The 27,338-nt window shown below is 40.7% G+C and overlaps 1 protein-coding gene across 2 annotated transcripts in view; it reads left to right on the forward strand.

The window, feature by feature from the left end:
• RIDA (reactive intermediate imine deaminase A) overlaps nucleotides 1-27,009 on the forward strand; it is a 101,183-nt gene extending 74,174 nt beyond the window's left edge. For both annotated transcript variants that reach the window (XM_078686980.1, XM_078686979.1), the window contains exons 3-6: nucleotides 3,635-3,689; nucleotides 5,957-6,025; nucleotides 20,150-20,205; nucleotides 25,886-27,009. In XM_078686980.1, coding sequence (XP_078543106.1) covers nucleotides 3,635-3,689; nucleotides 5,957-6,025; nucleotides 20,150-20,205; nucleotides 25,886-25,948 — 243 coding nt within the window. In that variant the 3' untranslated portion in view covers nucleotides 25,949-27,009. The remainder of the gene's footprint in view (nucleotides 1-3,634; nucleotides 3,690-5,956; nucleotides 6,026-20,149; nucleotides 20,206-25,885) is intronic.
• The last annotated feature ends 329 nt before the right edge of the window (nucleotides 27,010-27,338 follow it).

Consider the following 27,338-nt stretch of genomic DNA (forward strand, 5'->3'; position numbering starts at 1 on the left):
CACTCCACTCGCAAACTAGGAGCCTCTATGGCTTTCTTAGGAAATATACCACTAGAGGACATATGCAAGGCAGCAACATGGTCTACACCACACACCTTCACTAAACACTATTGTGTTAATGTGCAGGCCAAGCAGCAAGCTGCAGTGGGCCAAGCTGTCCTTCGAACATTGTTTCAAACTACTGCAACGGATACAAGCGACCACCGCTAGGGGAGACACTGCTGCACAATCGATGCTAAGTGTACACTCTGCAGCTTATATGCCTCGAACGGAAAATGCTACTTACCAGTATGCATCTGTTCTTGGCATGTAGAGCTGCAGAGTCGTACACGCCCTCCCACCTCCCCGGGACTTGTATCCGTTCCAGTTCTCATCGTACTTAGATGCACGCGCATGGACATCCTTTCTCTTTACTTCTACTAACTCCATCATTTCCCATCATGGCGAAAAACAATCTGAGAATGGAGTCGATGACCATGCGCAGTATTGTCCAAGGGAGGAGTCACCTATCTCGTGACTACAAAGACTTCTTCCAAGAAGACGACAACCTGCAATCATCAGAGCCCAACACCAGGTGGCGATCTAATGCTAAGTGTACGACTGCAGCTCTACATGCCAAGAACAGATGCATACTGGTAAGTAGCATTTTACTTACCATTTTTTACCATTTCCCTGTCAAATCATCCTGCCAAGGAGGAGGAACTTACAGAAATTGGAAGATAAGTGATAAAACATCCTTCCATAATTCTCTTACTAATTCTCTCCCCCTATCAATCCGTCTATCAACCAGGCTGACGAACCGCTTACTCGCTGGTTGTTGGCCACTAGTAACAAATTTGCGGCCCTTAAGAAAGCACATGCCCCTCGTTGGCATGATGCTCATAAGTGGTTCTCTGACCAGCTAAAAACTCAGAAATTAGGCTTGAGGCAATTGGAAAGAACTTGAAGACGCAAGTACCTTCCGGAAGACAAACGCCTGTATATCAACTTGATGACAATCTATAAAAAATTCATCTTGACCGCCAAAGCTACATATTTCTCTTCTAAAATTTTGTCCACCTCTAATCGTACTAAAGAGATTTTTTCCATAGTAAATGAGTTATCTAATCCTGACAGAATCTCTATCAAACCCGTCCCTTCGCAAAAGTTCTGTAACTCCTTGAACTCCTTCTTTATCGAAAAAATTGCACTGATAAAGGCTAGCATCCCGTCTTGCAATAACCCGCCGCTCTGTTCCACCGTTGTCCAAAACCACAGCACCTTTATGCAATTCCCAAATATCACGAGTTTGCCTTTATGGACCTACTTTCTAAGGTCAAGACAGACTCTCCCACTGACTGTTGCCCCCTCCCCCAGCATTTTGAAAGAAATCTTCACTACCCTTCCCAGTCCGGCACTCCATCTTCTGAACCAATCACTTTCCCAGGGTATTGTCCCCGCCACCTTCAAGGAGGCCATTGTCATTCCCCTCTTAAAGAAGTCCGGGGCTGACCCCCAACTGTTAACAAATTATCGCCCTCCTACCCTACCTTGCCAAGATTCTGGAAACTCATGTCACTAGATGTCTTACTGAGTTTCTAGAAGATTCTGAATTTCTTGACTCCAACCAAGCAGGGTTTCGCCCGGCTCATTCTACCGAGGCTGTGATTCTCACAGTCTTAGACTCTCTTTGTGACAGGGTTGACACTGGTTCTCCGCAGGCCCTTGTCCTGCTCGACCTCTCCGCGGCCTTTGACATGGTCGACCACACTCTTTTGGTCGATCGTGTCAGAGACGCGGGAATTACTTGACCTGCCCTTGGCTGGATTATCTCCTTTTTGGGGAATCGATCTCATGCATTCAGCGCAGCACCTTTTATTGCTCCCAGAGTGAGCATCTCCTGCGGAGTCCCTCAGGGTTCCTCGCTCTCTCCCCTGTTATTTAATCTGTACCTTCTCCCTCTCATCCGAGCTCTGAAAGAACGTAAAGTCTGCACTTTCAACTATGCAGACGACTTTCAACTCCTCTTTCCCATTAGTAACTCCCCGGAGTCCGTCCACATTTTTCAGTCCACCATACTGTTCATCAGTCAGGGGATGAACAGCAATCATCTTAAGCTCAATCCGGATAAGACAGAGCTAGTTCTCACTGGAGGTATCATCAAGAACCCCTGGGGCCCTCATTTTTGGCCCAGGGAACTTGGCCAAGCTCGCTCTCCATCGTCCACGGCCAAGAGCCTGGGGGTCATTATCAGCCAGGACCTCACAATGAAGGCTGAGATCGGCTCAGTGATCTCTACCTGCGTCTTCCAACTTAGGAAAATAAAAAAGATCTGCAGGTTCCTCACCTATGAAGCTCGAATCCGGGTGATTCTTGCTATGGTTATGTCTCACGTTGATTATGCCAATTCTCTTTACTATGGCATTCCCCTCTATCTCTCCAAACGTCTACAACTGGTTCAGAACCAGGCGGCTCGCTTGATTACTCATCAACCCACACATCTCCACATCACCCCTCTCTTGAAACAACTCCATTGGCTACCTATAATCCAGCGTTGCGCCTTTAACGTTGGGTGCCTCATTTACAAGTCCCTTAATGGGAAAAGTCCGAAATTTGTGAATAATCTGATCCACAAGCATGCTCCCTCCCGTAACCTTCGTTCAGCACACAAGCTACTGCTGTCTCTGGCTTCCTACAGACTAAAGCGCACTGGTGGTGCCAGGTTTGCTGTCCTGGCACCATATTCTGGAACTCTCTCCAACATACGCTTTTGTCACACTCTTCTTAATTTCAGAAGCTGTCTTAAAACTTGGCTGTTTCGCCAGGCTTTCTAATTATGCATTCGAACTTAGGTTCTGAAGACATTGTAGCGCCAAGAAACCTCCTCGGTGTATGTGCACTTTATACATTTATTTTAACATAACCTAACAAGGAGCAAAAGTAAATAATTATAAATATTTTAAAATTGTATTTACCACGCACATCCATGGAAAAAAAAACTCCTTTTCACTTATGCTTGCCAAAGTAGGAACTTTGAATAAAAATTGAAATATTTCCAAAATGCTTTGTTAGTAATATCTTTTCTGAGCCATTATTGCATTTATAGTGCATTCTAAATATCATCATATTTATTGTAAAATGTCAGAATTGTTCAAAATTCTACACATTATGTAAAATTTTATAATGCTTAGTAAATATTTTAAAACTAGACTAGTAATTGCATTTGTATTGCTTCCCTGATGCAGTCAATAGCATACTACATAAAATGGAAATAATCATTGTAGAGTTAATTAGCGAAATAATGTTTTCCATATTGTATATCATTGTACCGGGGTGATGTAAAGTGATTTTACCAAACACATCTTAGTGGAACAAGCATGCATGTTGCTGGTCTGTAAGAGAAAGTAGAGAACAGTCCTCTTATTTTACAGGCCTTCCCAGCTACATTCTCTATTAAGGCTTTCCTTGTACCTGCCATATTGGAAGCCATTCACTATTTTCTAGGAGAGATCAGCTGTGTGTCCCTTCTCCTTTCTTCAAACTCGGGGCATAATATCAATAGAGCTTTACCCTTTGTAGTAAACGCCAAATCCAGCTAATTGCTTGCACATTGCAAAAGTATTTTACCTCACTGTTGCTGTTCTTTCCACTGCAGGCTCTTGTGAATATGGGGGAAATTCTTAAGGCTGGCGGATGTGACTACAAAAATGGCAAGTGACAACATTCCTCTGCATGGTTGTAAGAGTTTCTGTAAAGCTAGTGTGGCTTTATTGAGGGTGCACAAAGCGTGGCTTCACTGAGGGTGGGCCGAGCATGCCTCAATTGAGGGTTGGAAGAGGGTGGCTTGGTTTGCAGACGTTTGCTTGATTGATGGTAGGTAAAGCGTCACTTTGAGTGTGGACAAAGCCTTACTTGAGGATGGTCAGTGGTTTGATAGAGAGTGGGCAAGTGTGACTTGATTGAGGGTCTGCAGAGTGTGCCTTGATTGAGGGTGGGCAAAGCAATGCTTTATTGATGGGTGGGTAGAACCTGAATTTAGTGTGTACAGAACACAACCGAGAAATCATTGCATCTGCAATTATAGGTATTTTTATTTCCCATGTAGTTTTCTGCTACATCACAACCATTGGCGACCTATTCTTTTGTTCCATAAAAACATTGATGAGAGAAGCACATGAAAAACGATGTGATAGATCAGGTACCCATATCCATTAGAGGGGGAGATCGAGAAAAAACATTGAGAAAACTAGAATCGAGTTATATACTAAGATTCAACAGCAAGACACCATTGGGGTTAAACATAGATGAAGAAATGTACTCCTCTATAATGGAAACAGTATAATATATTGTTTTACATTTTAGTATTACAGACTTTAAGTGTTTAGTGTCCTGTTCCAAGATGAATCTGGTTTAATTAATGTTAATTCCAAATGGCCTTCATTTAAGTTGTAGATTCAAAAATGAATATATTGGTTTACCTTTTCTCTCTGCTGATTGCTACTTTGTCGAGTCAGCCGACCATTTACATTAAAAATTAACTAATAGCTTTCTAATAAAAGAAATGTACAAAATGTATTCTGTACGCAATTATATTATTATAAAAAAAAATTTTATTGGGAAAATTCATTGATAGGTTTATGCATTGCAATTGTTGTGCTGGTGAAATATTTTTCATAAGCCCACTTGGGCAAAACTGTATTGTATTGGTAAATAAACCAACAGAAGTTGTTAGGGATGTATTAAATTGGTGGATGAAAATCCACATAAGCCCACAAGGGCCGATGAATCCCGTAAAATACCTTTATTTAAAGAGATGCTTTAAAGGTAATTGAGACAGCATTGTGCTGAATATAGTAGCGACAAAAGAATGTTGACACTAGCAAAATAACAAAAAAAAGTATTAAATGTGAACAAGGCTTCTTCAAATCTGAAACACGTTATGAGGACGCAATAAAGAAAATTGCAGTAAGCTAACTTGTGCCTGGAATCTAACAAAAATATAGTTTGGATGCAGTCTTAATGCGTACTTTTTTTTGGGAACGAGAGAGAGAATTTTCCACGGAAAGTGCTGGAAACAATTCATATGTGATCGTTGAGGACACACTTGAACTATTATTCCAGTGAAAGCATGGTGTTGTATATAAGGGGGTAACAATCTATAGCCCTGAGGATGCCAACATATTCTATGAAGAGGCGGTATTGTAGCCTACTGTGTACCTGTGTACTCGTTTTGAAAATGTGAATGCAAATGTAGATGCATACAAGACTTGCATTCTGTTTGCAGATTCACCATCAAACTAATTTACTAAGAGAAGCATTTCTAAAAATGGGACTACATTTTGTCCCTATCCACTTTGATACGAAGGAGCATTTATTTTGCTACATTGTTTTCATATCTGTCCATAAAGGTGAGGTCCTTTAATGACCAGTGATGAAGAGATTAATCAGTGCTACCACTCAAGGTTCTAATGTGATCTTGCTAAAACGTATACATAATGTTGGAAATCATTGCATGTAAACAGCAGAACTTCTATTTTAACCCCATTTTTAGCTGCGCTTTGTGTGTTCAGTAATTTTCACTTGGAGATGTGCAACTAGGAGACAAAAGCCCTGATTGAGGTGGGGAGAATGTTCTGATTGCTGTAAAAAATAGTGTATGCTCAGGGAAGAACATTTCAAATATTGCAGTATTTACTGCACCCTTGCAATTACACACTGAAAAACTGTATCCGCTAAAATCTGATGCAACTTAATAGAGGAAACTGGGCTGTAAATTCCATTTAGTGTGGTCTTTGAAGCTGAAAACACAGATTTCATGTTAATCCCCATTTCCCAGAAGAAAATTACTGGACTTGTAAATGCCACACCTTGTGCTATCAGGCTGTGAAATATCACCCAGTAACCAGTATATGATATTGAAAACATATTAATTGAGGAATTTCAGTATACAGCTAATAAGATCATATGTTTGTTTTAGTTGTGAAGACCACAGTGTTGCTGACGGACATCAACGACTTTGCTGGTGTGAATGATGTGTACAAACAATGTAAGTAAACATTTGTATTTTCTGTTCAGTTTATCCATTTAGTTTGAGAAGTGTATTTAGTTTGTTGTTTTGTCCAAAATGCTGACGTAATACAACCTAGTAAAATGTTTGCTACAGTACAGGCGGTCATTGCAGAGCAATAAAGGTCCATTTGTCTGGTTGCTTCATTAGACCTGCTCCATTAGGGGGCTGTCGAATGTCACAGTGGGCATGTGCGTCGGATGGCCAAGGCCGTCCGATTTGCGCAGGCGTCGGATTTGGACGCACCCCAGCGGAATGTCCGCTGCGCCAAAAAGGTTAAGTTATGAGTTTAGTACTGCAGCGTGATTCACATGGATATCTTTAGGAATGGTCTACCCTATACTCTGAATGTCCCAAGAATAACTGTCCACCCTACTATAAACCCCAACCTGTCTTTCTTTGCATCCACCATCGTCACATCATGGATCTAGGATCTTGACATTGACCTTCTCTTTCTAGTACTGTAAATAGTAGCATGGTGGGGCCCACATTAGCTACACTTTAATTCAAATGCTTTATTGTGTGATTACTTAAAACCATTACAATTTTTGTTTAAAAAATACATACAGGTCATGAGTACAAAAAACGGAGTTTTAAAAGACTCAAATTGATACTAGAACAGCTAAAGAAGACAGGGATGTGATTAAAATATCCTAATATTAATTAGTTACCGATGGCGTTCAACGCCTAGGTTGCCTGATCAATCATACCGTCACTTTTTTTTAAAATCTGGGGCCGAACAACTAGACTTACAATTTCGAACAGCCATGTTAAAAAGTATAAACAGTTGAAATTAGGCAAGAAGCAGTGTTCCAGTGGACAATACCAAATGGTCATGGGCTTGTATGTTGAACCTAGGGTTACATGCCGACGCTGCCAGATTGAGGGAGATTTGCGGGCCAATTTTTTCCCAACTATTTGGCTGCTCTGGTAACAAATTTGGTAAAACAGATGTTCAACTTCGTATTGTCTGAGCTCAAGGCTTCTAATATAGCCTGTTGGCATGTGCGAACTCCGAGTTTGATCCATTATTTTTGCAATAAGGACCTTCTGTCACTAAGCAAAGCGGGACATGCGCAGGTTATGTGCTCCATTGCCTCAGAATGGTAGCCGCACTCCCTGCATTTGATACTGGCACTTGAGCGGCACCATTTGGGCAAGTTCTTTAAAAAAGGCCATTCACCCATCCTCAAGGCAATAAACTTTAGCTTCCAAAAAAGTGCAAATGTGCTTGATACATAAGATGATTCGGCCCCCAGTTTAAAATCTGAGATAAAGACCCACTCGTGTTTCCTTCTGGACGGTATTGCCCTATCAGAATGGAAAGACCACAGCCGGACACTTCTCTTGATGACTGCCTTTAGCGTCGGCTGAAATGGATATGTTCCCCAATATTCCTTGACACCAAGGAGCTGCAGAGAATAATCCAGATGATGCCGATGTTTTGACAGTATTGGCAGGTCAGTATTTCGTTCCAATATCTGGCCTCCAGGCTGCCCTCCCGAACCTTGTGTAATCTATTACAGAGCTTTATAAACTCGCCTGCCTCGACCCCCATGGTGATCTAATAAGCCGAGTTCTAGTCTGACTCTGGCTGGCGATGCTGATCTTGGCATGCGGAAAGCTTGTTTAAAGATTTTGGTGGTTAACTTGTTTAATGAAATACTTATTGCACCCATCATAATCTCGTGCCCATATGACAAGGAATTAGAGATCTTTGCCTTCATCACCTTTAGCAATGGAATTAGGCTAGGACCAAGTAGTTGTTTCGATAGTTTTGCTGAGGCTACCTCCAGTGACAGAGCTTTGGCCCTTACTGCCTCTTTCAGCTTTACTAAAGAGCAGCTAGTGTAAAGAAAGATTCCAAGTATTTGTAGTGGGATACTGATTCAATCTTTTTGTTATCGGAAAACCACCCTGCTCTCTGCTGCTTTCGCTTCCCAAAAGAAATTGTTTTTGACAAGTTCAACTCAGGGGAGTTTTTTTGTTGTATAGGGGAGCAGCTGAGCGAGTAACCTCTGTAGGCCTACCTTTGTGTGACTTAATAACACAAGGTCATCCGTGTATAATAAATTACTGTTACATTAGCTACACAATTTTCTAAACCCCTGCAAATTTATCACATTAATTTAAAAGAGCTTTTGGTTTAATAAAAGACTTTAACAAATGTCAAAGTTCAACTCTTTTCCATTTCTAACCTGTGGTTCTTCCATTTCCACGCTGCTTGAAAGTGGCTTCAGTGTGCCAGTGCAGGTCAACATATGGTGAAGCTTGCATAACAGCTAGATTGTCAAATCTACAGCAGTGTGTTTAATTGACTCAATATAACATATTGTCTTTCTTATCAAGGCAGTGAGTGTCCCCTATGTTCATGACCATGAATCAAGATCACATAATACATAATTGCTGCCTAACTCCTTTCATTACAGTCCATTCCAGTGCTGTAAATTAGCAATAGCTATCAATAACTCGCCATGTACTTACAAGAGGGTACAAGGTCACAGGTGTCCTTTTGTACATTTTGACCCATTGGGGAACACTTACATTTCCACTAGTGTTTAGGCTGAGCATGCCCAAATAAGGTAATGCCTAGCCAAAGGAACCATGTTTTATTTTCATTATATAAAAAATATTTCAGTTTTTTTAATGAAAGTTTCTCGCTTAGTTATTAGCAGGTTCATATAGAGTATCTTTGGCATGCTAAAAGAAGTAACAGGATGCCAAAGCACCACAACAGCACTTGGCCTAACTGGATGCGAGGATGGCTCTTCAATAAATTCTTAATACTCACAGGAACTCAGCCAAATAATAACCTGAACAAATGTGTTTTCTGTGGTTTTCCACATCATAAATTATTGGGTTCTGCCCGCAATTTGTGGTTCATTCATAGTCATTGCATGATCTATGACCCTGTAGATTGAGGGATTTGCCTTCATATTTGTCTTTTTAATCTTGGTTGTTTAATCAGATTTGCCTTGCTTGAGCGAATGGCTTTGGTGGGATGTAGTGTTTGCTCCAATAAGCTGCGTGTTCGGTGCACAGAATCAGCAGTTTCATCCTTGACTCTACTAGAAGTCAATGGACTGGCTTCAATGCAGGTTTTATTTAGTCTTGTTTCTGGAGATTAAGGCAAAGTCTGACAAAATCTTTCCTAATTTTGGGAACTTCACGTAATGCCTAATTACTGAGATTAAGCAAAATTACACCTGCATAATGGAAATTTCACCTGGGCCTTCTAGAAGTTTCAGCATTTTTTTACACCCTCTTCACTTTTTGCAAGGTCCAAATGAGCCATATTTCTTGGTAAGCGTTTCTTTCCAGAATTGATTCACCAAGTTTTGGACCATAGAACGCACCTGCATACAATGCAATTTCATGTCCGCTAAACCGCACCCCAATTTCGAGGCCTATGTCATTCCATGGTGCAGGATAATTTTGGGGCATCGCTCCTTATTACATCTAAGTCTAAAAGAGGACCATTAGATTGTTTACTATTATGGATTTAAAGAAATTTTCTCTATACGTGTTTAATACTAGTCTAAAGTATTTCTAGTGTGTTTCACAAAGTGTCTTCTCGGCGTCAAGCAAAGAAGTGTTAAAGGTAAAGCTTGTACCACTAACTAGTTGGTAACCTATACCTATACCAGTTGCCATGTGTGTCTTTCTTCAGTGAACTAAGTATTGCCCTGCCAATTAAAATGAGTGAGATATTCAGTAGGCTGTGGCCTGGGCCTAAACAAAGAACACATTTCAGGGCCTTTCCTCCCTTGGTAAAGACTATGACGATCAATATTTGCCCTGATTTGGCACTCTTGTGAATCCAGAAAGAAATTAAACTTTTTTAAATGAATGAAGTCATTAGATAGCTTGTAGAATAATGCTGTGAGGTCTACAAGGCTTTTCCATTTGCAAAGGACACTTAATCCAAGGACACTTCCTCCACTGTTATAGGTGAAGGTCTAGCTGACCTATTGTTCCTGTGTCAATACACATTTTTTGCTGTCAATACACATTTGTTGAAGGGAGGGTTGTACTTTTTCCCATCTGAATAACGTTTTTAAAGGTTTCCTGAAGCTAATATACTTTAAAGGCTTCTGGCTGCAAAGTCCTAAACCAGTGATTTAATAGTGGTCTACATTTGTTTGACCAGTCGCATATTTTCCTTGGTGTTATGTTTGCACTACAATTGTTTGGTTTTGAGTAGTAACTGCTCACTTCACAAGATAATTTCAAGCCCTCCTTCTGCCCCTCCCGCCTCCCTAGATTTTGAAGGTGGACTGTGTATTTTATATCTTATTGGAGCTTTCCAGGAGGCTGAGCACAGAGACAAAACCTCCCCTTTAATAACTGTATTATGTTCTAAAGTTGTAGCCTAGGCTCTATGCCACAGATGAGTCATTAAAATAGATGGCGAGAGATTGTGTATTTAAATTGATCTCCAAGGACGATGTTTGCAGCCACTCTAGTAACATCACTACAGATTTATGATACCTGCATGCCCCTAATTAACTAAAGCTGTATTCTAAACAAACTTTTTAAGAGGACTTAGAACTGCCATTTATCAATTAATAGATCAAAAGAAAAGATTTACCTTTTCTTGTAGGAGGGCTTATTTAACGTCTTTTTAATCAATAATTAACCTTTTGTTAATCCAGATGGAGACCCTACCATTTATCGCTAAATAATCTACATGATTTTTAATCCTATCAACATTTTGTTGTGTTGTTTAGCATTTCATAATATAACATTGATCTGTCTAAGCTCTGTAAATAGCAGATGTTATTTGTGATCAATGTATTAATTTTTATTTTCCAAACTTTGAAAGAAGGCAAGACTAAGGTGATCTTGTTGGGTTCCAAACTCTTCACCTGCAGATCACAGCAAAATCCCAATGCCATTTAGTGATATTAGACGCAAATGTCAATATTTTCATGTGTTTCCAACCCAAAGTGTTCATGAATTGGAGAGAAGACTATTCTTATTACCTCCTCATCTGATCTAAACTTGTTTATTATGCAGTTGGTATAATACACAAGAAACCTCTAGTCCTCATAGAATGTAGTTGTTTTTTTGTCAAAATACAAGTCATTAACATGACACAACCTCAGATGTTCTTAAATTGCTTTCCATTTAACAACTTCACATATATAAAACATTATCCAAAAAACACAAACGAACTGGCACCTCAATAGTGTCTTATTCAGTTTTAAGTGTGCACTAACTGGGGCGTGTCTGAAAGTGTATATTTGGTTTCAGAGGTGAGAACTTTACTTGGAATGGAAAGAGTGGACAAAGTACTGAAATTCTAGAATATTTCTTGTGGGCATTAAAGTTAAAGATGCAGCCTCTCTCATCCTTGTGGTAGTTTTTCAAAGCATCTATCAGATTAAGGTCTCTGATGCCCTGTGTCAACATTTTCTTTGCTTCAAATCTTTTTTCTTAGGTTTTTGTAAAATTGCACAGTTAATCTGAAACAGGCAGAAGTTACAAAATAATGCGCCAATAGCATCTGCCAAACTTGACAACATTTTTCAATATCGGGGAAATCATTTGCATGCAAACATTTAATGTGTATTTTCAACCACATAAGACAGTTGTGCTCTTTTCAAATTAAAAAGGGTTCTCCTACATTGAGGTTGTTGGCACGATCCTTTAGCTACATTAAAATAGATTTCCCACCTCATGTCCATTAAAGTGAGGTGGGTCAGGAAAGTATGTGCTTTGCCAAATAAAGTGTCTTGATTTATTTTGATCCTATTAAAATATTTGTTTGGTACTGAACATGTACAGTCAATTTACAGATATTTACATTTTGTTGTCTTGTTACGAAAATGACATTCTACAGCCTTTCCATTCACACTCACTGTACCACAGCAAGATGGTCACATAATTCACTTTGCTTTCTCTGACAGCAGAGTGGGAGGAGTTTGTAAACACATGTCCGTATGTTAAAGAAGTTAATAAATAAGCAGCAATTTAGAAGACAGAGCCTGATGTTTGACCTCTGTCTTTGAAGTGCCGCAAATGTTATGCAAAAATCCAGAATTTATAGACTTCTTTACTTATTGCTTAAACTTTCATGACCAACCAAAAATCGGTTGTATGATGATACAACGAACTCCGTTGTAACGCATGCCTTTACCACGCATGCGTTACAACGGAACACTATTTTCACGCTTTTCCTTTTCCACGTTTTTTCCGTGGTGACGTCATACGTAAAAAAAAAAAAACGGCCGTTCCCTTCCCCTGCGCCGCCGATTTCCTGCACATCTTCTCTAAAGATTAGTGGTTTTTTTGGGGGGGGGCAAGCCCCCCCAACCCCCCCTTTTTTTAATTGTACCCTTTACCACACATGCCTTTACTACGTACTTCGTAGTAAAAGTATGCGTGGTAAAGGCTGTCGTTGTAACCACGCATGCGTTGTAATGCATGCGTGGTTATGGTTTTAGTTGAAACGGCCTCGTTGTAGTGGCCGTTTCCCCCAAAAATCAGCTTGCGACCCATCAGTGGGTTGCGACTTGCAGTTTTGGAAATTCTACTAGCCTATTGAACTTCACACAAGGAACTATCTCTTTGGACATTTCTGAAATCCATCAAACCTTGAATACCTTTTGGGCTAGACTAGTAGGCTTAGAAACTGATTACTTAGATCCTGGTGTAAGGGAAACGGTTATTTTGGAGAAACGAATATATAAATTGAGGAATATGTTTGAGTGAGGATTCTGATATATATATTTTTCTGGTGAAGAAAGCAGTGTAGCTTTTAAATTGCATTCTTCAATGCATTACTATATCCATGATTGTTATTTACAAATAACGATTAAAGTTATACCGTGTGGAAAGCAGATGATGGTGATGCATGAAGCTTTGTAAATGTAAGTACAGATACCAGGTGCCTCCGTTTTGATTGACCTCAATGCAGCCACATTGCTTTGCAAGACTGTTAATTTTAGCTTAGGTCTCAGTCGGGAAAGAAAACAATCTTTGCAGTGACAATGCGTGCATAAGCCCGAGCACAAGAAACTGGAGATGTGGTGTATGTTCTTAATCAATTGGAGATCTCTGCCGAGGCATACGTTATATCTGTTTGCTCTACTATGTGAGGAGCAGCCTGAGCAGAATTTCTTACAGAAATATTGTTCCATGGGGAAACCATACCGGACATAGTGCTCGCATTACCAAACAGATATAATAGAACCAGACATAAACGGTTAGAAACAGTTGGTGGAGGGATTGCTGTGTTCTTCAAGGAAACTTAAGTTGTGCCTTTGCTCCTCTCAATATATACCAGGTTGTGTAAGCTCTTCTTTTGCAATCTCTCTAAATTCTACTTTTCCTTCTCAGAGGTCTTGGCCTATCACCCTCCCAGGCCAGTCACACAATTTTTACAAGCTCTCTGCGGTGCACTGGATGGCATAGTACTAAACAGAGTTAACTTCACCTTTTTGGGTGATTTAAATATACATCTAGATGACCGCAGCTGCTCAAGTGCAAGGAATCTTAAACAAGATCTAGCTTGACAATTGACACAGTTCGTGAAGGGACCAACACACAAAAAAGGCCACCTGCTTTAGTCAATTTGTAGTAATTTTCCTGACATATTAGTAATGAACCCCAAACCAGTCATCTGGTCGGTTCATAATATATTTCCTCTTTTCTTCCATGCAAAGAGGGGAAAAAAACACTGTTGTGCAAAGAAATTGGAACCCACCAGGAGGAAACATGCCCGTTTAATCTATCAACCGGAGTTAGGAACAATTAATTAGCAACATTTAACGTTTGGCTTACGTCCTCCCTAGGTAAGAATATTCTACTTAGGACTCCTAAAAGTGGTCATCAAATTAGAGGATTTCCATGGTTTATTATCCATCTATGGGAACTTAAGAAAGAATGCAAACAGAGGGAAAGGAACTGAAGAAAAAGATATGCTCCAGTAATAAAGTGGAATATAAAAAAGAAGTCACAAAATATCACTATTCCATTAGAGGTAGGCAGTCAACTTATTACACATTTAAAATAGACAAGGCATCTTACTCTGCTAAAGAGATATTTAACCCCTTCACTGCGGCGGCTATTCCGCCGCAGTGCTAAGGGGGCGGGGCGGCCGCATGCTGGTGACGGAACGGCTCCGTCACCAGCCGCGATTGAGCTGTGCTCATGACGGAGCGGTTCCGTCACGGCCCCGCCCGCTCAATGGAACATACAGCGCAGGCACGGAATTCGCGCCGCGCAGGCGCGCCAGGCGGGCCGTGACGGAACCGCTCCGTCATCAGCACAGCGCGACCGCAGCTGATGACGGAGTGGTTCCATCACCAGCAGCGGAGGGGTTAAAATAGTTAAATCCCTTACCAGTTCCGCAGATAAGGACACTTTGCCGATTCAATCTGAGTGTCGCTGTGATGAGATGACCAACCTTTTATTTTTAAAAGTTCTCTGAAATATGTATGCCCGGTTCAAAATGTTACCATTAAAGATCCTGATTTCTTATGGCTAAGACATGCTACCTTGTGAACCATTTTCTGATTTTCCTCTTATTAGTAAATAATATGAGGATTCATGAAATCACTTGAGTTCCCCATTGGACCCTGCCCCACGTTTGATTCTTTCACAAGGTGCAGACTCAATTTAACCTGTATTGGTAGAGTTTTTTAATCTCTCCCTACAAAGACTGACAATTGTGTCATATGCTGACGACACTCAGATTATCTCCCTCACATCTGACACATCTGCCTCTGATCAACCCACATCGCATTTAAAGAACATAGCAGAATAGATGTCAGTTAGCTCTCTGAAGCTTAACGGTGATAAAACACAAGTGATGGTTGTAGGCAGTGATTTTAATCATTAGTCGATGATGTGCTGACCAGACTCTCTAGGTAGCCACCCCACTTCCAAAAATAAGGAAATAAACCTGGCTATTTGGCTGGATAACACACTCACCTTTGAAGTACAAGTGCAGACATTAGCAGGCAGTTGTTTTGGAATTATGAGAATGCTCTGAAAAATCTAAGCATTTCTATCTTTCTCTTTGAGACTTGTGGTTCCAAGCATTAATTCTTTCCTGTCTGAAGTATGGTAATTCTCTCTATCTTTGAAGTCCCCAATACGTGACGGAAAGATTGCCGGTGGAACAAAATGCAGTGGCTGGCAGTTCTTGTAAGATCATGTGAACCCATAAAAAAGGATATAACATAAACGGGAAACAAAATCAAATGTATTCAGTAAAATCGATACTAACTGTCATACTTTTGGGGTACTGCATTACAATTAAAAAAGCCAAGTCGCCCATCTCCTCTTCACATTTTGTTATCTGTATGCCCTCTATCTGCTCAATGTAATCACACTTGTTTAGCACCATTGATTGCTATATTTCTAAGCATCACAGTGTTTCCCAAGTATTTCTGGATTACTACAATAACCAGTGTACACTGCCTTTCTGATGTCCTGCCTCTTCGATTGAGATTCCTGCCATATAACCTAACTTCACTCACATATTTATGTTAACTCTGAAAGATCTTCAAGTGTTGATCACTTTGTTCAAAGTTTTACCATAGCAATCTGATATATATATATATATATATATATATATATATATATATATATATATATATATATATATATATATATATATATATATATATTACCTACTGGCGGTCGCCAGTAGGTATATATAGTTAGGATTTTTTCCCTATGGGATTTTTGAAAATTCTATGTCTAATAACTTTGGCGTTTGTGGACGGAATTGGCTGAAATTTTCTGGAAAATGGAACATTTTGTTTCTGAGCAGCCCCTGGAAATTTGGGGGGGGTTCGTCAAGGGGGGGCCGAGAAAAAAGGGGGGTCCCAAAACGTGTTTTTAACATTGAGTTTACCATAGGGCGGTTAGCCTCACTTTTAGCCCGAACGGCTGAATGGATTTGCACGAAACTTGGCAAAATTGTAGGGACTGGTAGCCCGATGTGCCTTTTGTAGGTCTCAATATATGTGCTCCAGTGGATTTTGAGAAATTAACGTTTAAAAAAAGATATATATCTGTAACAGCGGACCGGGCAGCGCCCCGGTTCGCGGACCTTACGCGTAACGGAACTTCACGAAGCGAAGCTGATTGGCCCTCCGGTGTCTGTCAACATTCTAAACAGTCCGGAGCGGCCGCCATCTTGTCTCTCGGTAGGATTGAGAGACAAGAGGAGGACAAAACAAAGGGGGAAATAACCATAAGGGGGCATACTAGATCCTCCATGACCCCCTAGGTTTAATGTGGAGGTTTTAAAAGGGCCTTACTTACTCTATTTTTTTTTTTTTTTAAATTTCGGGTTAGCTCCCGGTTCGCGTACCGGGAAGCTAACCGGGAAGCGAACCAAAAGAAATAGAGCTTGCCAGAGTGCTAAACATTCTAGCTAATTTTTAATAACGGGGAGGTAGTTCTAAAAAGAACTTTTTTTTTTATATTTTTGTTGTTTTATATATTTTTTTTCTTTTTTGAACATTATTTGTTTTTTTTGTATTTTTTGAACACTTATTTGTTTTTTTTGTTTTTTTTCAAAGGGAAGGAACAGAAAGAGGCATTGAAAAAGGCTCAACAGGAGCAAAAAAAAAATTTAAAACTTGCTGCGTTTGGAGCATCGGTGTTTCTCGAAAGCCAAATTAATTAATTTCAGACTCATGTTTGCGCATGAAATTAAAGTGCCACAATATAAGCATGTCACCTTCATATGGACAAAATTTTTTGGGATATTTGGCGCTGTTTCGTTGGCCTCTCCAATGTGAGAGACATATCAGGTGATGTTCTTGTCACCGAAGTTGGGGGGTTCTGTTGTAGTTCACGCACCTCTGCACGACTATAGTTGATTGGATGCCACCTCTGCATATGTCGGTGCATCGTGTAATTTCCATAACTGTATTTTTTATTAGTGCCCCGGGATAACTTTTCTTGGCAGATAAGGCACGTAGCATAGCGTGCATTGACTTTTTTCTCTCCTGGTGGAATGGAAAAAAATTGCCAGATAAAGCTAACTTTGCGATGAGATACCCGGGGTAACTCTTTGACAAATCGTGGTCCCTCTTCTTCCTCTCCGTCTTGTTCTTCCTCTTCCTCCTCTGTGTCTCCAATAAACTGTGCAGATGGTCCTCTCTTCCTATGAGGAGATGGTGGTGGTGGTGGTGGGGGTGCAGAAGCTGAAGCTACTATTGAAGCCATTTTTTAATCAGAGCAAATGATCAGGTCTTCCTTTCTCAAAGTTGAAAGTCAGAGTGAGAAAAAAGGTGGGGGCTTTCATCATTTGGGAAAAAAAATAGTTCTAAACCAATGAAAAGTGTTATTTTTAGGTCACCTGACCTAGCCTTACATCATTATGAAACCAAAAGTGAAATGAACCAATGAAAAGTTTTATTAACAAGTCACATGACCTCTCACGCTCATGTTACGCGCTGCGGAACGCGCCCCGGTTAGCTTCCGGGTCGCTGCGCTTCGCGCCTCGGTCCGCGCCCCGGGGCACTTCCGGGTGCGCTAACGCGGTACGTCACAAGACGCATTACGCGGCAACGCGATACGTCGCGCTTTCGCGACGCGCCGCGGATCGCTTCCGGGGAGCTGCGTTTCGCGCCTCGGTCCGCGCCCCGGGGCACTTCCGGGTGCGCTAACGCGGTACGTCACAAGACGCATTACGCGGCAACGCGATACCGTCACGATGTTGATTTTCTTACCGGTTCGCGGACCGGGTCGCGGCATTAATTTGAGCTAACGGGAAGCTTTCCGGTTCGCGGACCGGGAGCGAAACAAAAAAAAATATTTAAAAAAAATTATTAATAAACATATAAAATATATTTTTGGATTTAAAGAAGAATACATTTTACAGCTATAGATATTAGCTTTTAAAAAACCAATGAAATTCACTGAAAAAACCATAGGTTATAGACCATATATAGTTAGGAATTAGCATTTACAAAACCATGAAAATTCACTGAAAAAAACCATAGGTTATACACCATATATAGTTAGGAATTAGCATTTAAAAAACCTTATTTTACTCACACAAAACCAATGAAATTCCATATATAGTTAGTTGTACTAACTATATATCGCGCACCCGCAATCCACTGCTGATCATGTCACATATTACATCATTCATGACATGGTCAGTGACATCACTGATGACATCACTGATGACATCTCAAATGACATCACTGATGACATCACTGATGACATCTCAAATGACATCACTGATGACATCACATCACAACTGAATGAGTGGATGTATAAGTGTCTGAATGAAGGTTTTAGTAGGTGCGTGACTGACTGTATGAGTGAATGATTAAATGTGTCTCACTGAATGCATAGGTTAGTGACTAAACTGTCTTAATTTGTGCATCATTATGTCTGGTATTCTGTAAACTGCTGCATGTGTTGATCAGTAGCTATATGAGTAACTATATGAGTTATTGATTGATTGTCCAAGTATTTGTATGGGAGACTGAGTGTGTGTGTGGCTAGCTGGGAGATGTGTGACTCTGTGCAGATCAATGTGTTCTTGTATCAATGATTTATAAGAGAGTAAGTATGTGTTAGAATATGTTTGAAAATGTAAGGTACTCTATGTTTAACTGTATAGATTAGAAAATGGAAGTGTGATTGATTCTTTACAGGACTGACTAGGTGTGTGAGTAACTCCAAGGATGAGTGGCAGAGTGTGAGTGTCTGTATAGGGTGTATGAGTGCATATGATAGTGTTGTAAAGATGAGTGATTGTATGTATGAATGATTGTATGGGTGAATGAGTGAATGTGTGTGTAGACGTAGGAATCAGTGAGTGCGTATGTAGTAACTAGTATTGGTGTGTCAATTGTTTTAAAAAATATATTCTGTATTTAACACTGGGTGTAACAGAGGTTATATTAAAGTGTGAGGAGATGCATTGTATTGTCACATGAATGATATCATCAGTGATGTGACCATTGATGTCAAATGAGATGTCATCAGTGATGTCATTTGAGATGTCATCAGTGATGTCATTTGAGATGTCATCAGTGATGTCATCAGTGATGTCATCAGTGATGTCATCAGTGATGTCACTGACCATGTCATGAATGATGTAATATGTGACATGATCAGCAGTGGATTGCGGGTGCGCGATATATAGTTAGTACAACTAACTATATATGGAATTTCATTGGTTTTGTGTGAGTAAAATAAGGTTTTTTAAATGCTAATTCCTAACTATATATGGTGTATAACCTATGGTTTTTTTCAGTGAATTTTCATGGTTTTGTAAATGCTAATTCCTAACTATATATGGTCTATAACCTATGGTTTTTTCAGTGAATATATATATATATATATATATCAGATTGCTATGGTAAAACTTTGTATGCAGCTATATATATATATATATATATATATATATAGCTGCACTGTACAGTAAGCGCATGAACGATTAAGTTCTCTATACCTGTATACTTGGTCTATATTTCCTCATTCCCCTAAGGTTTATTATGAACTGCATGTAAGACTTTCAAAACCTTCAATAAATTGTGGTAGTCCGCATGTACAGTTTAGGCGCTGGACCTGGCTGATGTAGAACTACACTTCAATAGAGGCAGTTATGCCATACCCTTCATTGAATACACAGATGGTGAACTGCCACAAGTGAAAAGATGTTGGTGAGGTCCTGCACCAGTGGATTCAATTTTGGAATCCGTGTAACTCCTAGGTGTGTGTGTGTGTGTACATATATTTGAGTGTGGGTGTGCACACATACACAAACAAACACACGGATAAAGGTTTTTTTTTAACTTTGTATCACAGATTAGATTATCGATTCAAATTTTACAAATGAGCTTAGTCAAGCCAATTGGTTTATCTCAGCCTTTGCTCTTCTCATAATGCATCTCATAGTTTTGTACCTCCATATAATGTTGCCATATGCCCTGTGTGAGCTTTGCAGTCTTTAAGTGTTGGTGTATGTTAAGTGTTGGTGTACATCTATCTCACTGACTTTACAGACATCCTACTTGCAGAGGGAAATGTTTGAAATTAGTTAGGAATGTAACAATTGAATATTATGCCTTGTGGTGTATTTAAATATTTTGTGTTTTTTTTATTCTTCAGTTTTTCCAAGTAATTGCCCTGCAAGGGCAGCATACCAGGTTGTTGCTTTGCCAAAAGTGAGTATTACATTTTGTTTTGATTGCTAGACTTTGAACATTTAAGGCAATAACCTTTTCACATTTTGCAGTAACTATGTTCATGTTTCAGGTTGCGTATAAGAACTATAGCGTATATTGTATCCAAACTGCATATACATAGAGGGTTGGTCACAGTCGAACTTTTACCTTAACTCTCAAACTTTTTTTCAACAATGAGTCATCGGCTGGGTTCTCTGCAGCTTTAGTCCGTTGTTTGGTCCTTGCTTACCTGAAAATGACAATTGCAAGTTTTTACTGACAGGCCATGTAAAACCTAAGAAACCTGTTCTGTTTAATGTTTAGCACCGTGATTTATACTTTTCTAAGGCCTTTGCTGGGGGTGAGTTAGAAATATTAACAAGCATTTGCAATGCAATAGGTCTCGGGTTAATTAAGTTTGAGCTATTGGAATTGCTAAATATTGCAACACCAACTGCAACAAAAGCTATTGGTGTTGCATTATTTAGCAATGCCAATAGCTCAAACTTTAATAATGCAACACCTATTGCATTGCAAATGCTTGTTTTCATGGTTGTTGGTACCTGTGGGGCACTACGTGCGTCTATGCGCTGTACAGCAGAACACAGTTCTCAAGAAGTGTATAGTGCCCCACGCTGGTATAACCCAACACACTACGAAGGCCAGTCCGATGCTGGCGTGAGGGGGGGTGGAAGGAGGGTGGGGGATCGGGGGGGGGGGGGTGAAAAGTTAACGCCGTTCCAGATGAGGGGGCTGTGGCTGTGTGTGGTGGGGTCGAGCTGTGGCTGTTTCATGGGGTCGGGCACAAGCAAAGACCAGAATAATGTTTACAGGTCCGTGCTCGGTCTCAAGTTGTTAAGGGCCATGCACAGCAGCTCTTTTTAGTTATTAATCAGCAGCTGCCTGCTTGGAACTTGCCGTGCTGGGTGATGTTATTTCCCCCTCGGCAAGCAGAGCATGTTACTGTGGGTGAGATTGCGCGTGGGTGGGTGGGGGGGGGAGGAAGGCGACAAGGGCGCTGGGCACAGAGCTAGCAGGGGGATGGATGCACGCGGTGACCCTAACATTGCAAAGGAAAAAAAAATCAGCATGAATTTCACACTGTAAAGAAAAACTGTAAAAGTAACAAGCATCACCCGAAGATAGGCACTTTCGCGATCGCTATTGTAAACACGTGGTGCACGCGCACATATGCTTTCAGTTATCGCGGCCCGTGTCTGGACACAATAATTGAAAAAAAATTGACTGACATCTATCCAGCCACATACAGGCAGCAATTACATATGGACATAGTCATATTAGACATAGATAATCAATTTATATTGTCTGTACTTGTCCACTCTGACAAGGCAATCTACGTTTCGACCCCCTGACACGTAGGATTAATGGTGATTAAGTAAAAGGACACTGAATGTATTACCATTCACTCTCGGCCTGTAGGCTCCAACGTCAAAGAAGCGAAAGGGACAGGGGACTCGCTGTAGATACAAAAAAGGCGGGCCGTATCAGTACTAGTACAGGGAAAAGACTCCCAGTGCTACTCACCGAATCAATGGTTCTAGTAGCCATCACTGATTAAAATTGTCCCATGGTCCAGCATGAACTAGTCATCATGGGCAAGGATAGTAATGGCGAATAACTTAGAAAGTCAGATGAAGGTTAAAACCATCCGATACGGCAAGGTTCGGTGGTTGACACAGTTCCAACTTGCCCCGTAATTTAATTTACAATGGTTTATTCCTATAATGACATAACCTAAGAGAAACCCTGTAGGGTGATAGTTGGAATGGGTAGACAAATCCTTAATAAAGCGACAACGTGACATACCTTACCATCTTGTCACGGTGGGGGAATAAATTCAACCTGGTGGGCAGCAATAGAAACCATTATTTGGGCCAAAGGTTCTGTATTTAGACACGGTTAAATATCTAAACCCTGTGTATGTGTTCTAAAACACGCCACTCGCCTCGCCGTTCCATACGAGCGCCTCCTGAAACTGACACGGGCGCTCGGCGGGCGCAGGAATTTTTGCCGTGTGAGCGGTGATATGCACGTTGTAGACGCACCGCGAGCAGGCACTGAATGCTGGCACATTTTCACCAGACTGTCTGCAGAAATACGATTACCGAACCCATACGGGTCGGTCATCCTGGACGTGGTACTTGACCTGCTGTACTAATGATGTTAGTTATCGGAAAGCACGATGACTGGAAAGAAGCTGATTTTAACAAGAACAAAACAGAGCTGCTCCAGCAACGGGAAGGAGGGGGCCGCTCAGCGAAACTTTTATCAGCGCCGCGCGCCTCTCTGCAGACTCCCCCTGCATTCCAGAGAGGCGCGCGTCGCGATCGGTCTGCCATGCCATGCTGTGAAAACAAGACCTGGCCGCGCGCACAACATTATCCTATGGGGAAACGCTGCGCGCGGCCAGGTCTTCGTCGTTCTGAGACTGCTGAGACGCCGACTATAGTTCTCTGGCGAGAACGCGCTTTCAGCGTGTTACTAGCCGAGACCTAAAAAGGAAGATTTGGATTTGGCAAAAGGGTTTATTTTGCCATGTCCTGTTGGCAGGTTGAAAGCTGCCCGACTAGGCTGCAGTGGCAGACCTAGAGCCGTGTTTTTCAATTTGTCAATTCATTGGTGGCACAATTAAGTGCTGCAGTCCACTAATGACATTTAACTTACCAGCCCTGGGTACACTTTGTACCATATATTGGGGGCTTAGATGTAAGTTAAATATTCCAATCGGGGATTAGCCAATTGTACATACAATTTTAGGGTTCAGGGCACATGCACTGGGGCTTGGTCAGCAGGGCCCAGTGCACTTCAGAGTCAGAACACCAGTAGCATTAGTCCAACAATTTGGGGGGAACAATACAAAAAGAGGAACTTTCTTACAGCAGCTCTTCTATTTCCATTTGGTTTTGACATATTTTCCTATGGAGGTGACACACAACTTATTGTGTCCATCCTCAACAATCAGTCAGACATTCAGGAAATATTCCACATCTGCATGTTAGCAGTTGATAGATAAATGAATACCAGCTGTCTTAAGCTGAATGGTGAAATAAACTGATATGTTGCTGTTCGGTAATAAACCACCTTTCTGATCTTAAAAGTTGGTTGCCGACAAACCTTGTTACACCCGCCAGAGCCATCTTCATCTGTTAAAAACCATGGGCTGTGGTTTGACTGTAAGCGTTCACTTTTATCATAATTCCTCCAAAGGATTCACCACCTGCTTCGCCCTTCTGAACTCCGTATGAAAAGTACTGCTGCTTCTCTACCTGTATCCTTCCAAAGGACTGTAGTGCAGTATCTTAATAACATCATATCTGGACTTTGAAATTTGATGTAACTTGGCCTGCCACAATCTCTTACAGTGCCTTCAGATAGACCAAAAGCAGGTGCTATACTAATTCTTAATGTTCCTTGTCATCACTCACTTTTAAGTCATCTGTGCAACTACACTGGCTAGCTCAGGGGCTTTCAACTTTTTCTGTAATAAGTGCTACTTATGCACATTGAAAATTATCCTGAGCTACTTCTATCACTAGCGCGTTAATAGAGACCACTTCACACAAGTTTGATTTAGTGGCTAACATATGTATGATTACACACAGTGATCACCTCGGTGCATCAGGCATGGTAGTCCACATCAATACAAAATATATTTTGCCAATATAGAATGAGGAATTAATTAAACCACTCAAAACATTCTAAATCAATAGGCAGGGTTGCATATTAGAGAGCTAGTTCGAGGTAGCTGGAGAGCTACCACTAGCTCACGAGTTACTCAATGGAGAAGCCTGGGCTACCTATTGCCAAGTTATCCATCTTCATGGCTAACTGCTTAATGTTCAGAGCCCTTTCCCACAAAAGTCCTGTTTACTTGCATAGTCTGTTCAGTCACTATCGACTCACACAAGCTTTACATACTTCCAATGTGAATCTGGCTTGTATACCACATCAATAAGGGCAGGCAAGGTTGACGCTTCTTCGGCTACTAGGCTTCTAAGCTCTGGAACAGCATACCATTATAACTTCATCTCAGCCCGAGAGAATCATCATTTAGAAAGAAACCTGCTTGCTCATTAGCTGTTTAGAATCTTGTCTCTCTTGGTCCTCCATTTAGCTGTCCGCACCAGGATGCACCATTGTTGGTAGCAGTGTCTGCTGTGGCACGTTGGACAAGAAAAGATGGAATGGATTGCCGCCCAAGCGCCTGCCTGTGTCTGAGAGCATTGGAAGTATTCCATGCATTACCCTTCATCAGCGGGCCACGGTCTTCGACTAATGCACTTCCATTATTCAGATGATTTCATTGTAGGTCTTGCAGTTTTCACTCACTTAGACTAACACATTCGATAAGACTGACATGTACAATAAAAGCGTGGACTGCAGGCATGATGCTCTTCCACCATCGCAGACTGGCAATTCAAATGATGCTGTCACTTGTTAGCAGAGGCTTGAGCTTGTCCATTGGCCCGCCTGTGATTGCATCGGTTACCAGGGTGAATTTGCGCCATTGAGGCTTATGCTGTCGTGGTTCCACAGAGTTTTGCATTACTAAGATCTGCCATAAACCAGTGTGGCAAACATGCCTTGACTTTTGGGCCCATGCTCATGATGGAAAGAGTCAGACTGCGTCCCCCATAATGCTGGTGCAGTTGGCGGGAAATTACGTGACTCGCGGAAGGTTGTCGGCTGCAGTACTTTCTTGGACTTTGTTGTGCAGTATAAGAAAGCTGGTCAAATTTGGTGACTTGCTGCAGGATTTCAGTTTAAGGCACACAAATCCAGCAAACCATCTGACTTTATTTTAGTTGGTTGGTAGTTTAAAACGAATCCAGAGTGGCTCTACTCTACCGAAGTTATTCCGCCCATTGTATCGGAAAACAACCTCTCACCCATACAGCTACAGTAATTTTCAGAAGGCATCAGGCATGGGAAACATTTGCATTCGATTGTTGGTTGTTTGACGCATAAGGGGGAACTGGGGGTGTGGTGAGTCTGAGGCTTACCTTTGAAATCATATTTTTTATTTTTGATATACATTATCTTTGCCTGCTATATTGTCTGAGGCTTTCCTTTCAAATACTATTTTGTGGCTTTGATTTACATCATACTTTCCTTGTTAGAGATTGAATATCATGCAGTAAGGAGTATCCTGTTAAGAACATCTTTGTCTATCTGGGCCTTGAAGCCTGGTCGTTGAAGACTGTTCCTCTTCTAATGCCCACTGCCACTCCTTGGTGGAATTTGCCCTTTAATTTTGGTTGCACAGTACTCTTTCCACTGGTGTTGACAAATATGCCGATTTGTTAAGCCATTTTCGGGGACACAAATGCATAGGCCATTTGTACATTGTATGTATTTTTTCGGAAAACACATTTATGTATATTTATTTCCTCCTATTTTTTTTTAATACAAGACACAAAACTGCAGGTGTAGGTGCTATCCCAGTGCATCCACAGTTTATGCTGAGTATTACACCACTGTACCGTGCTACAAGTGTGCCAATGAATCTTGCTGTAGGAAGAGTTAATGAAGCAGTTATTGCAGTCACGTGTTATGTAGAGCAATCAATATTTTCTATACGTATAAAATCGTATAAATGTGATTGCGATCACACTCTACAAATATTAGTGTATTTAAAGTGTTTTGTATTTTCTTACAGAATGGGCTTGTGGAGATTGAAGCAATCGCTGTCGTGGGTCCCATCACGGAGGCGTCGGCATGACTGAGCAACCTCTGAGCCTGGATAAATCAACCAATCACTGCTTAATTAAGATCAACATGAATCCTTTGTTGTCAATGTGAAGATTTGTACTACTAATTGAATAATTTAGTTGAACTAGATCATCGACACAGCTGTTCATTTTAGACTGATTTTGAGGATAACTGTGGTCCATGTTGAATAACATTTGTAATTTGCATTTGGGAAATTTGACCTCCAAATAACATCCACCTTTTGTTTTTCGGAGTTATCTTGCTAACCGCTTCCCCATGCAGTTTTTTCTGATCCTCAAGGATGGTCTTCTGCCTAGAATAATTTATCCATTTTTAAATCATATTGATGTGGTTTTGCCATCTTTGAGCTGCTGTTTGTGATTCTAGGTGCAAATCCTATCCGACTTTCTATGAAGATACTTCTGAAAACGAAGGTATTGCTGCTTGACGGATACCCTCTCTGTTCTGTACCTGGTTCTGTAGACTCTGTTTACATGGCGTGACAGATAATTATTGTAAAGTAGCTGGTCTACTTGACCTGAAGGGACTGCCAAAGATCATGAGTGTGAAAAGGGGATTCCCCATTCAGCAAAGTGCCTTCAAGTGCGGGGTTTATAACTCTTTAATATTTTGGCATTCCTGCCCATCACCTCTTTCATATTAACCAATAATAATTTCTTACAGGTATGCGTACAATGTGATGATCATGTTGTATTGTGTACCTTCCTGTATTGTACGGCAAAGTAATTGCAGTTCACTCGTCAAAAAAAGTTTGGATTGAACCATTTCCCAGAGAGTTGCTGGTTTGGGATGTTCTACATGACTTACGCTGCAGTTTTCACAAGTCTGGGTTGCTTTACATGTCTTCGCTCAATACTAACAAGTCGTATCTTGAGTTCCAAGTCTGATGAACAGTTCTTTATTATAGTAACTAATTACATGAACATACTTCTTTATCCGGTACATGGGTAGTATCGGTCATCCATATTACCAAGCACTCTTTTTTTTTCGTTTTGCTGTAAAAAACCTCATTGTGATAGTTACAATAAACCTGCATAATTCTAGAAAGTCTCTCTGTTTTATGTGTCATTCTCTTATCTTCTGTGCAATTCATTCACTTAACTAAAGCAATATAAATATATATATATATATATATATATATATATATATAATTTCAATATTCATAAGCACACCGACATGACTATTTCCAGTACTACACAACAACAGAACCACGCAATAATTATGCATTTTATGTTTTGAAATGCCAATTGAAATTTACCAATCGTGTTGACATGAGGCTTCTGGGTCTAGACTTATCGATGCCTAGATGCCAACCAAGAAATATCTGAGGGGGGGGGCTGAAGGTTCTGGCTTTAATTAGTGGCCCAGCCTCTGAAAGC

Source organism: Lissotriton helveticus, chromosome 4_1, assembly GCF_964261635.1.
Source record: "Lissotriton helveticus chromosome 4_1, aLisHel1.1, whole genome shotgun sequence".
In the NCBI taxonomy this organism is placed as follows: Eukaryota; Metazoa; Chordata; class Amphibia; order Caudata; family Salamandridae; genus Lissotriton; species Lissotriton helveticus.